Genomic DNA, 12,587 nt, shown 5'->3' with positions numbered 1-12,587 from the left:
TGTCAAAAATATAGGGATCGTGTTTTTATCGATATCACGTCGACATCAATACATTGCCTTAGTAAATACCAATTATGCATTGACGTGACATTGATGTTGATACGACGTTATGTCGACGACGATACGAAGAGATGGTTGACGTTGACAACCGTAATAGGGGTGATTGATTTTTAAATTTTATATTCCTCAAAAACTTCCAAAAAAATCATGGCCGACCAGAAGAGAGAACGGTTATACCCTTTATGAAATGAATATTCAGGTATTCTCATCCCATTGACGTTTTCCCTTATTCTGACAAGTTCATCAAATGAACGTTACTTTGTGTTCCTCAAAAGTATATAGAAAAAATTTTCTAGAAAACAAATTTTTTATGAAAAATGAAGCAATCAAAATTTAATACTTTTGTAATACAAGTAAATACTGGAAAATAGAGCTACCGAAAAGGTGAGGCTATGTTTTTGACATTACCTTTATTATTACATCATTGGTTATACCCAAAGTGAATTTAACAGTGTGATTGACAGTCGAATATGATTTTCTTGTAAGGGACTAGCAAGCAAGAAATGCAAAGAAATGAATTAACTCTATGCGGTACATGTAGCATTTTATCCTTTTCTTCGGGAAAGACCGTAGGATCGCACCGACATCAACAAAGTGTAGACGTATCATCAACGTAAATTAATTCTTAGACTTCCCCTAACTTATTAGTGATTATATTTATCTGATTAAGGCAGAGGTCGGCCATTTCGTCTAAGAAGTCATTGTAACCAGGCCTTAACTATGAGTTAAATAAAGAAATTGCCAAAACAATACTAAAATCAATTAATTTTCTATGCGATTTATTAAAAATATATAAAACATACATTTACGTTCAAAACAAAGATGATTTCTCAATAAAAATTAACGTATAGTCATTGCGCCTACAAAAGTAGTTATATGTTTTTATTTGTCAAACTTTTTTTATTGCATATTATATTAACATTATTTTTGACCCATATTTCTCCGTTATCGATTTTTTGATATGTCTTTTGTTTAAAAAAATATTAAAGGGCGCTAAAACTTATTAAACGCTCTGAAGAATAAATTATTTTTTTGCTCATGAACAATTGCTTAAAAACATATAACTGTTGTTGGCGCAGTGACGGTATGCACAAAAGGAGCAGCATAACAACAACAATGCTTTAGAATGTTTTTTGTTTTTTTTTTTAACAGACCCTCAACCAAGCGGTTATATGATGAATAAACAAGCGTTATGATTAATCGTACAGTACATAAAGATTAAAATTATTTAGATCTTTGAAGATTTAGCCAAGTTGAGAGCTTCAGTAAGCATTCTTCCCAAATCGGCATGAACCAAAGTGAAATTCTTAACTGCTCGTTCTTGTAAGAACTGACTGGCCTTGCTCAAATGTCCAGCGAGATTAGCTACTAAACGTTGGCGTGCTTTATCGTCCAAAACATATACCCAGAAATCAGTAACTTGACTGTAGTTATCCTCATTAAATCCACTAGTGAAACGGTACACATCACCTTGTACTGGGCAGCAGGGCATTAGACTCTTCGCTCGAGCACTCTCATCGGGTCCAGAAAATGAGTTCGGGTAGTAATTAGGAGCTCCATCTTGATTATCGTTAACACGCATTTTACCGTCACGTTGATAGTTCTTTACGCTCACACGATACGGACAATTAACTGGTATTTGCAAATAGTTAGCTCCCAAACGATATCTATGTGTATCGGAATATGAGAAAAGGCGACCTTGCAACAACTTATCTGGAGATGGCTCGATGCCAGGAACCAAATGAGCCGGACTGAATGCGATCTGCTCTACTTCAGCAAAGTAATTTGATGGATTCCTATCGAGCACCATTTTACCGACTTGAATAAGTGGAAAATCTTTATGACTCCAAATTTTTGTTACGTCAAAGGGATTGTATTTATATTTTTTGGCTTGATCAAATGTCATCACTTGAATATACCAAGTCCAGCTGGGATAATCACCATTTTTAATGGCATTATATAAATCGCGAATGCTATAATCCGGATCAGATGCTGCAATTTCTTCAGCAACTTTGGCATCCAAATTTTTAATACCCTGGTCTGTTTTGTAGTGGAATTTGCAATAAACGGGCTCTCCCTTGCAATTTATCAACTTAAATGTATGAGATGCATAGCCATTCATATGACGATAACCATCCGGGATGCCACGGTCACCAAATAAAAACGATACCTGTAGATTACAAATAATTAGAATTAGTTAATTTCACAAAAATACTTAGTACTTCTTCCATATTTACCTGGTGAGTACTTTCTGGTCTGAGAGTCAAAAAGTCCCAAAACATATCAGGATCTTTCAAATGAGTTTGAGGATTACGCTTTTGTGTATGAATGAAGCTGGGAAACAAAATCGGATCACGTATAAAGAAAATGGGTGTATTATTGCCAACTACATCCCAGATTCCATCGTCGGTGTAAAACTTTACAGCGAAACCGCGCGGATCACGTACAGTGTCAGCCGAACCACTCTCACCACCTACAGTGGAAAAGCGTACTGCTACTGGGGTGCGTTTGTGTATTTTCTCGAATACTTTTGCTGCACAATACTTGGTGATGTCATGAGTTACTTCAAAATATCCAAACGCACCTGCACCTTTAGCATGTACGACACGTTCTGGTATGCGTTCACGATCGAATGCAGCTAATTCATCCAAAAATTTAACATCTTGGAGCAAAACTGGTCCTCTTGGGCCTACTGTTAAGGTTGCATCTTTAATACCCACTGGATTGCCAGCTCCAGTAGTAATAGTACCGGGAGATTCCTATAGAATAAAATATATATTTAATGAACAAAATTCGAGAAAGATTACATAAGTAAATACGGATGGAAGACTGTCATTATTCGAATACTGACTATTCCATAAATTCAATTCAAAACAAGTTGCCGAAAACGTAGCTGGGGATGCAAGAAGGCAGCAGCAGCGCTGTTCACCTGCAAGAGGGCAATTGGCACCTCCTGGGGATTCTCCCCCAAGGTGACATATTGGATTTATACAGCCATTGTGCGCCCGATTCTTATTTATGGTGCCTTGGTCTGGTGGCCTGCACTAGCTAAAACTTCCTATCTTAAGACGCTTCAAAAGGTGCAACGGAGTTGGGAGCTCTGCATCACCGGGGCTCTCGGCTCCACTCCATCTGAAGCACTCAACACAATGCTATACCTTCCACCTCTTGACCTGGTGGCGAAGGAAATAGCGGTCATCGCCGCTCTACGCATAAGGGAAACAGGTCTCTGGTCAAATGGATCCAGTGGACACGCGACAATCCTGGGCACGAGCGCCCCAGTCCCAATACCGGTGCGCACTGACTACTGCACGCCAAATAACGTCTTCGTTAAAAATTATAATATATATACACCATCGCGACAGGACTGGAATACCAGACAACATACGGTACCGGGTGCCATCAACATATTCACGGATGGTTCTAAGCTTGACGGGAAGGTGGGAGCAGGCCTTTTTCGCCGGATCTGGGTCTAGAGGTCTCTTTTCGCCTACCAGATCACTGTAGTGTTTACCAAGCGGAAATGCTGGCAATACACAGGGCTGTGAACCATCTCGGGTCTATGCCTAAGGATGGTAAACGGGTGTTTATTTTCTCAGACAGCCAGGCCGCATTAAAGGCCCTGGACTCATTCGTCGACAACGCAAAGTCGGTCACTCAATGCCGCAGATCTCTTAACGAGATGGCTCAGCATTTCAGTATCAGCCTTATATGGGTACCTGGGCACAGGGATATTGAGGGAAATTGCAGAGCAGACGAGCTGGCCAGAAGAGGCACCACCGACCATATCCTTCCGGGAAATGATTCGGTAGGCATACTCATGGCCACTTTCAGGCTTCGTGTGAACACAAGCACTATAAGAATCGCAAATGGACTATGGTCAGCCATATCATCGTGTGAGACATCCAGGCAAACCTGGCCCTCATATGACAAGGGGCGCACAGAAGCGCTTCTGATTTTAAACAAATCAGCTCTATCGTCCCTGATAAGGGTTCTAACAGGACATTGCTTAATATGCACGCACGGTGCTAGAATGGGGGTAACGACCTTCGACTATTGTCGCAGCTGCAGATGTACAGAAGAGAGCGTCCAGCACCTTCTCTGTCACTGTCCAGCACTTAGTAGGCGTAGGATGGCTATCCTCGGTAAACCTTTTCTACATGACCTCGCTGAGGTCTGTTGCTATGAAGTAAAGGCTCTGGCAATATTTATAATTTCCAGGAGGTGGTTTGACCCGCTTTAGGCAGGGTAGAGGTCCTCTTTTGAGACCGTATAGGGTATTACAATGGGCCCATTGGTGGCCTAAGTAGTGAGCTGTTACCATAGTGTTCAGCTCAGCCCTTGCAACCTAACCTAACCTAATTCCACGTTCTCAGATGCCAATACCCGAAACTCGAAAAATATTGTTACCAGATTGAGGAGGCATACAAGCCATCCTAGCAGTAGCCTTTAGTCACTCCGCGTTCTGTGTTGGCCTGTTTGTCTAAACCCGCTGCACCAAGTGAATTCTAGCACGAACCACAGCATTAAATCAGACATGCACTAATCACGAAAAAGCGCTTTCATAGGCAACCTCGAGGACTATATTCCACAAGAGAAATTCTTCTTCGTGATGGGCTTAACAATTCGTGAAACTTAGTTCTTTGGGTCTCTTTCACATCGTTTTCCATGTCCAAATATTTGTAAAACTCATGGTAAATTAAGGATCTAATAGTGAGTGTGGTAACTAGTTCCTTAATGGCATTATTCCGATTCACCATTTCAAAGCTATTGTGATTTAAAAATTCGGGCCCTGTATTAGGCCATCTGGATGCATATGGAAATGGATATCAAAACTTGCAAATAAAATTCAGAAAAAAACTATATTGCAGGTCAAATTTTTGATAAACAGGTTGTATTCCAAAAATAACACTTAAAAGTATTAAATAATTAAACAAGAAACAAATGCAATTAAGCACATAATTAACTAAAGTGAAGTCAAAAAAGTTAAATTTTAGTAAAATAAAGGCAAAAGAATTAAGCAAAAAAGGAAAATGTATGCTTATTCTATTTACGTGCTGATGATTGGTATATGTACATACGAACATAAATGTATTTATTTAATGATATTTACGTGCTGATGACTTGCATATGTACATACATACATATATACCTAAATGTAAATACGTAAACACACTCCAATTACCAAAGCAGGCAACGAAATAGACGAAAACGACGCACGGTGGGGTATCTGATCAATCTAGCTGGCCAAAAGTCAATTTTTCAAAATATTCCAAAACCCATCTGCAACGTCAAGGGAGCTAACCGCGCACATCTAAAGTTGTATAAAAAATTGTGTGCAGATCGATGTATTTGTTGATTAAAAAGCAATGTACCCTTCTAACCTAAATACTTGTTCACTTGTTTAGCCTTAATCAAATCTAGTTACATTTTCTTTTAGGACAGGTAAATGTGTTTTTAATTCATATGTTAGATTTTTTATACCGCATGTTTTAACTGAGTTATTCTACTTGTAATACTATTACTTTTCAATATTAAATTTTTTTAAAATATTGCACACAAAAAGATATATCTTTTTTTCATTGCATATCATGTCAGTAATTTTTTGGCAATACATAAGCTTGTGTTTGTTTCAAAGTTTAATAACAAATCGGATGCGCATACCCGCGATTTTTTGTGTAGTGATCAATTTTGTAAGAGACTGATATCCTCATTGGTGAAAGGTGCAACACCTAGGTGAAAAGTCTTAAAATGTAATACTATATCGATGTACCAAATTTGATTCAAATCGGTTAAGCCGCTTCGGAGAAGCCAGTGGATATATAGATTAGACTGGGTCGATTTATTAACCGATATCGTGCCATCGATTTTTCGATAGGATTTGGGCTCAAGAAAAAAAGTTCCACTACGCATACCCAAAAAAAATTATTTTCGAGCCTGCGAAAAAAATGAAGAAAGGGTAAATTTTTCGACCAAAACACTCCCCAAAACCCAAAAAATATTTCGATAACTCGATGGCGCGATATGGGTTAACTTTCGTCCATACAAATCGACCCAGGTTAATACAGATATATATAAAAATGGTGAGGTGGCAACCCTAAGTGGCAACCCTTCTAAAAAAATCACAATGGAAATGCAGAGTAAAACACTTCGTTTGATACCCATATTGACATATCTCATGTAATGCCAAAAAATTACCCCGGGTCCATCCGAAACCGGGGGCCCGATCCATAGTAATTCTGTGCGGAACACCTTGAATTTACTGTCAAATATTTCCTTTCATAACAATGAAGTGAGACAATCACTTTTTGAAAAGAAATAACTGCTGTTTTAATTTTGGCCAGCTAGATTGATCAAATACCCCACCGTGCGACGTGCAATAGTTTACTTTTTTGTGGTTTTATAAACAAGTTCGGTAACAGCTTTTACATATTGACAAACTTGAACCAAAACTATTTTAACATGCATCTACTTCAACCCGTTATCCCTGTCTTAAAAATTTGGTACATGACTATGAAATGGCTAGCAACATTGCTCTTTGATTTAAGCTTTGCTCTTTATAATCTCCTCTTCTTCTCCTCCTTTTTATGGTATTCTGTTTTTACTTTTTGTTAAAAAATTTCATTAAATTTGTTGCTACAAATGTTCATTAAATTTTATGCCGACTTTGAATAACATCGCAAGTATCAGCGATGCCATATGACTTAAAAACGAATTCCTTTTTTACATAGTATGTACCTTCAATTACAGCTGTGATCACTGAATTAAAAAACTGGGCCTGTATCGTGTTATACGATCCGTGATCGAAATCAATTTTTGAAATCGCAATAGCGTATCGCAATATCATTAATACCACAGGAGGAACATGCGCACGCGAGACACATATGCAGGGATACAATAAGCAAAGAGGTGGAAGTACAGGAAGGGCAAAAAGGTAATGCAGAAGAAAAAACAATAAAGAATTTACAGCATAAACTTGGAAAAAACAATATTGTCACTACGAAGGAGAACAAAGGAAACACCACTGTACTTATTGAAAAAGAGGAATATATAACCAAAAACGAGGAACTCATCGAGGAAATGAAATGTCGTAGAATAAGAGAGGCTTCCACGAATGAATACTAGAAAGAAATCAAAGTTGCCATAAAAACGCAACAAATAAAGTAGATTCTAACATCGCACATAGATTAGTCCAAATGAACCAATCGACTCCTAGACTGATTGCGCTACCAAAAATCCACAAGCCGGACACTCCAATGAGGCCCATCATTAATTTTAAATCGGTACCATGTTACAAGCTGTCCAAATAATAAGGAAAGAATATGCAATAGCTAACACAATAGAATTAATAGAGAAACTTGAGATCGTTGGGCTGACGAAGATGCCACTACCGGAGACATTGGACATAATTAGCTCAACAATAATACAAGAAACAAAACGAAAAGCACGCAAATTACAAACACACTAACTAACAACTTTATGTCGAATTTCTTCCAATTCAACAATAAAATATATATGGACAAACAAAGACATCTGGTATTTTTATGGAAGTGTTCATGCAAAACTTGAAGAAAAGAACATAGAGGAACTGAAATCTAAATGAGGCATATCATATTACGCTAGATGACGATGACAAATATGCGTTTTAATAACGAAGAGCTAGTACTGGAGTAGCTCAACAAGCAGAACGCAACATAAAATTCCCAATAGAAACCGAAAAAGACCGAGGAATGAACTATCTAGACCTCGCGATAAATATTGATAAAGTTGCCAAAAGATTTAACTATGACAGATATAGAAAGCCAATGCCACCGACACAATAATACATTATACCTCGAATCACCCACAACAGCATAAAAATGTAGCATGAAGGCATTTAGTACGTAGTCCTTAAAGAACACCTCTTACACAAGAAGCGTGAAATAATATATGTATAGCATTGCTGCAGACATGATGATAGTGCTTCGCTGGGAATGGACGCTTCATATTGTAATTTAGTGCAATTCCTCTTATTTGGAACGTTAATCACTAAACTGTTGAATAAATAACTCCACTATTCAATAATGCAAAATGGCCTTTATTAAAGTACTTCACAATAACACCTCTACTGCTCGACAGATAGCGGGCTTAAATCAAGCTGATTACTGATTCTCAGCTTTACCTCCTTTTATACTAAGTGATTTCTCGTTAGCATACATCTGGACGTTTCTATTTCTACAATTTACTATTCGGTTACCAGCTATAAATTTCTCAGCTATAACTAAAGATGCACGATTTTATAGCTCCTCGCATGCCCCTGCGCGTGTATATGTGAGTGATACTTCCACAGATGATTGCCTACTTTTGGGAGTATCTCAGATACATGCATGCGTGCGTTGCTCTCCGCTGCTTGTATGGACATATGTATTCATCATCATATCATTTGTTGATGTGCATACAAGTCATTGCTTAGTATTGGCTTAGAGATGACAGTATCCCTTAAAAAAAAAAGTATCCCTTAGTGTTGCTAATATTCGTCATACTGCCCTTCACCTAAGTCTGATCGTCCCGATCAGACAAATCTCTCGAACTAAACGCTGCCAGCCTTGCCAAATGAACCACTTTCATTTTGTTTCGTGGTTTGCCAATGGTTTGTATGCGGTACACTACATCGTTGATCCGTTTTACAACTTTGTATGGGCCTTCCCAATAACACTGCAATTTCGGGGACAAACCTTTTTTCGTTCTGGGTTGTATAACAGCACCAAATATCCTTCCTGAAAACCTTCCGAATGAATTGCTTTATCGTATCTGGCTTTCATCTTGTCACTCATAATCTTTGTTCGTTGCCTTACAAGATCGTGTATCTCCCTCAGCTTTTCTTCCAAGACACCATTGGATTTCTTGACATTTCTCTCCGCATCGGCATCTATCCCAAACTTCAAATCAGCTGGCAGTCGAAGGTCATTGCCAAAAATTACCTTTGCGGGAGTTTGGCCCGTTCTCTCATGCACTGCGATCGGTAAGCCATCAAGAATAATTATATATGGGTATCCCTTGTATACTACTTTCCTTAAATGCTCCTCCAAGGTTCTATTGAAACGTTCCACCATAGCATCGGACTGAGGATGCAATGCAGTTGTCCGTGTTTTTCGAATGCCAAATGATTTACACATTTCGTGGAACACAGGTGATTCGAAATTCCTGCCTTGGTCAGAATGTAACTCCATTCGTACATCATACCTTGCAACCCAATTGTTTATAAACACTTCTGCTATTGTTTGGGATTGGGTATACCTCTGGCCATTTGCTGAAATAATCCATAACCACCAGTACATATTTGTTTCCGCAGTTGCTAGTAGGAAATGGACCTGCGACATCCATAGCGATCCTTTCAAATGGCGCACCTGACTTATATTGCTTCTGGCCATGACTTCAGGTTTTGGGCCCTTTCGCTCTGGTGCAGACCTCGCAGTTCGCAATCCACTCAGTGACCGACTGACGTCAACCAACCCAATAGAATCTGTGTTTAATCTTCTCGAGCGTCTTCGTGATTTCAAGATGACCTCCGCTTGGACCATTATGCAGCTTACTGAGCTCGTCAGGAATCCTCTTTCTGGGAACAACTATCAGTTTCTTCTTGCATTGACCATCCTCACTCTCCCATACTCGATGCAAGCAACCGGATATCAATTCTAAACTGTTCCACTGTGCCCAATAGGACTTCGCAATGGGACTCTCTGTTGACACCTCCTCTCTATTTGGTCTTTCGTTTCGTTCGTGCCCTTGCATAACATGTGACAGATCAGTATCTTCTAGCTGACACTTCCTTAGTTGTTCCTTGTCCCATTCATCCGTACATGTTATAGTCATTAGCCGGACATCTATAATGTCTTATTTAGCCTCGGCCTTTGAACAGTGCTTGCATTCCAAACTACATGGCCTTCGTGACATTGCAGCAGCATTTCCATGGGTACTACCTTTCCGATGCTCAATGGAAAAGTCATAGCTCTGTAGTCGCTCGATCCACCGTGCCAATTGTCCTTCCGGATTACCGAACTGCAGAAGCCATTTCAACGCTGCGTGATCTGTCCTGACGCGGAATCGCTGGCCGTAGAGGTATTTGTGAAAATATTTAATGCACTCCTACTAATGCCAACAGCTCTCTCCGTGTAACGCAATAGTTCTTCTCTGGTTTTCCAATCGAACGGCTGTAATATGCAACTACCTTCTCCTGTCCATCGACCAGTTGTGATAAAACGCCTCCTATAGCATATCCACTCGCATCTGTATCAGAATAAATGTTGCTCCTGGAATCGGATATGCCAACATTGGGGCAGTGCACAAACGCTCCTTCTTCCATTCAAAAGCTTTATTTTTTCTTGTAAGCTCGTGGAGGCTATGGGCTACGCTGGCAAAATTTGGTACAAATCGGCGGTAATAGGTGCACAGCACAAGGACTTCTCAATTCATGTAGGTTCTGTGGTCTTGGCCAATCCTTTACAGCCTCTATCTTTTCGTTCGCAGTGCAGATGCCTTCTGTCGTTACCTTGTGACCCAAATAATTTACTTCCTTTTTAAACAGCGAATACTTTTTGGGACTTAGTTTCAGACCAGCGCCAGCTATTCTCTGGAAAACTTCCTCCAAGTTCTTAAGATGTTCATCAAAGTTCTTGCCCAATACGATGATGGCGTCCAGGTACACCAAGCATGTTTTCCAATGTAGTCCTTTCAGTACCTGGTCCATGAGTCTCTCAAAAGTAGCTGGTGCATTACAAAGTAAAAGGCTGGTTTCTCTTTTATCTTCCTCCTTCACCTCAACTTGCCAGTAGCCGCTTTTCAAGTCCAGTGTGGAAAACCATTTCGTACCAGATAGCAAGTAAAGAGTATCGTCAATTCTTGGCAATGGGTAGCTATCCTTTTTCGTGACGTCGTTCAACTTGCGTTAGTCCAGGCAAAACCTTATTTTCCCATCCTTCTTCTTCACAAGTACCACCGGTGAGCTCCATGGACTAGCTGATGGTTCGATGACGCAGCTGTCGCTCATTTCTTGTACGATTTGACTCACAACTTCACGCTTCGCCAGTGGAAAACTGCGTGGAGCTTGACGGATCGGCCTCGCATCTCCAGTGTCAATTTGATGTTTCACAACGTTGGTGCGGCCTGGTTTGGAACCATCCTGGTCAAATATGTTCGCGTACTTTAGGAGCAGTTGTTTTGCCTTACCTTGACAGGCTTCCTCTAGCCCCTCCGTCCATGCCGTGATGTCATTTGAAAGATCAGTATTACTAGATGAACCGTATTCCTGGAGCTGTTCACAGTTAATAACTACTTCAGCCTCTTGGCATCTTCCCAAAACAGCTCCTTTGGTCAGTTTGCGTGGTGACTTGAACTCATTGAGTACTCTTACCGGAATAAGTCCATCTTGTTTTGTCATAGCCAGGGTTTTTCCTACAAGTACGTTCGGTGTTGATCTGTTTGCTGCCTCGACAACCTACAATTTGTTTGTCCCACAATCTCCATCAAGCTTTGCCCAGATGACTGCTTCTGATTTTGCTGGTATTTACTGACTTTCTTCCACCAGCACTCGTTTACTGCTGTAGCCTTTCTCGTAGCCGAAATTAAGTGGCACATCCATGTTCTTATATCGCATCGTCTTGCTTTGCATGTCGATCTTGATGCCTTGGTCGATTAAGAAGTCCACTCCAATTATGATTTCATCAACAATCTCTGCCACTATGAATGAAATGAGATGCACCCGTATCTACAGTCCTTTCCATCCACATGTCCTCCGACAGTAAGATTGCTTTACCTTCTTCCAATTTGCGAGATAAAAGATTATGGGGCATTCAATTGCGGGAGCCAGCTGTCGCCCCTTGCGGCTGACTCGCTTTAGTTTAACGATTCGAGTGGACTTGGGGATTTGCTCATCTCCTTCAGCTCTGCGCTTAAGGCCACCCACATTCTTGGAACTGTTAGGGTTGGTACTGCAATAACGTGCAATGTGCCGTGGCTTTCCACATTTACAGCATTTGAGGGCGCCATCATTTTTAATGCTTTCAAAATTGTGTCTACCCAGTCTGGCCTTTCCACTTCCACGCGAAGAGCTTTGTATGCGGGCTTACTCAAAAGTGAGGCTGTTTCCTGAGTCAGTGCATGCGATACCGTTTCAGCAAATGTTAGTTTTGGATTCGCATATGTAGCTCGTTTCGTTTCCACATCTCGTATGCCATTTATGAAGCTCTGGATTTTTACCCTCTCAGTGTATTCCACGGGTGCGTCCGCATTTGCTAGATGGGCCAGCCTTTCGACATCCGACGCAAACTCCTGCAAAGTCTAATTCACTTTTTGGTAGCGATTTTGCAACTCAATTTGATATATCTGTTTCCTATGTTCGCTTCCATACCGTCGTTCTACAGCAGTCATCAATGTTTCATAACTATTACGTTCGTATTCTGAGATGGTCTGTAAGATCTCAGCAGCTGGTCCTTTTAAAGCCAGGAACAATGCAGCAACTTTATCTTCGGCATTCCAGTTGGTCGCTGCTG

General features: G+C 40.2%; 1 protein-coding gene across 2 annotated transcripts in view; it reads right to left on the bottom strand.

Moving 5' to 3' along the window:
* Positions 1–822: 822 nt before the first annotated feature.
* Cat (Catalase) overlaps positions 823–12,587 on the bottom strand; it is a 90,917-nt gene continuing 79,152 nt past the window's right edge. For both annotated transcript variants that reach the window (XM_067786731.1, XM_067786730.1), the window contains 2 exons: positions 2,298–2,819; positions 823–2,230 (listed from right to left, as the gene is read on the bottom strand). In XM_067786731.1, the coding sequence (XP_067642832.1) occupies positions 1,289–2,230; positions 2,298–2,819 (1,464 nt within the window). In that variant the 3' untranslated portion in view covers positions 823–1,288. The remainder of the gene's footprint in view (positions 2,231–2,297; positions 2,820–12,587) is intronic.

The sequence above is a fragment of the Eurosta solidaginis genome, chromosome 5, assembly GCF_040869045.1.
Source record: "Eurosta solidaginis isolate ZX-2024a chromosome 5, ASM4086904v1, whole genome shotgun sequence".
NCBI classification, from domain to species: Eukaryota; Metazoa; Arthropoda; class Insecta; order Diptera; family Tephritidae; genus Eurosta; species Eurosta solidaginis.
Note: the sequence above shows the minus strand (reverse complement) of the source record. Positions and strands in the feature narration are given on the sequence as shown.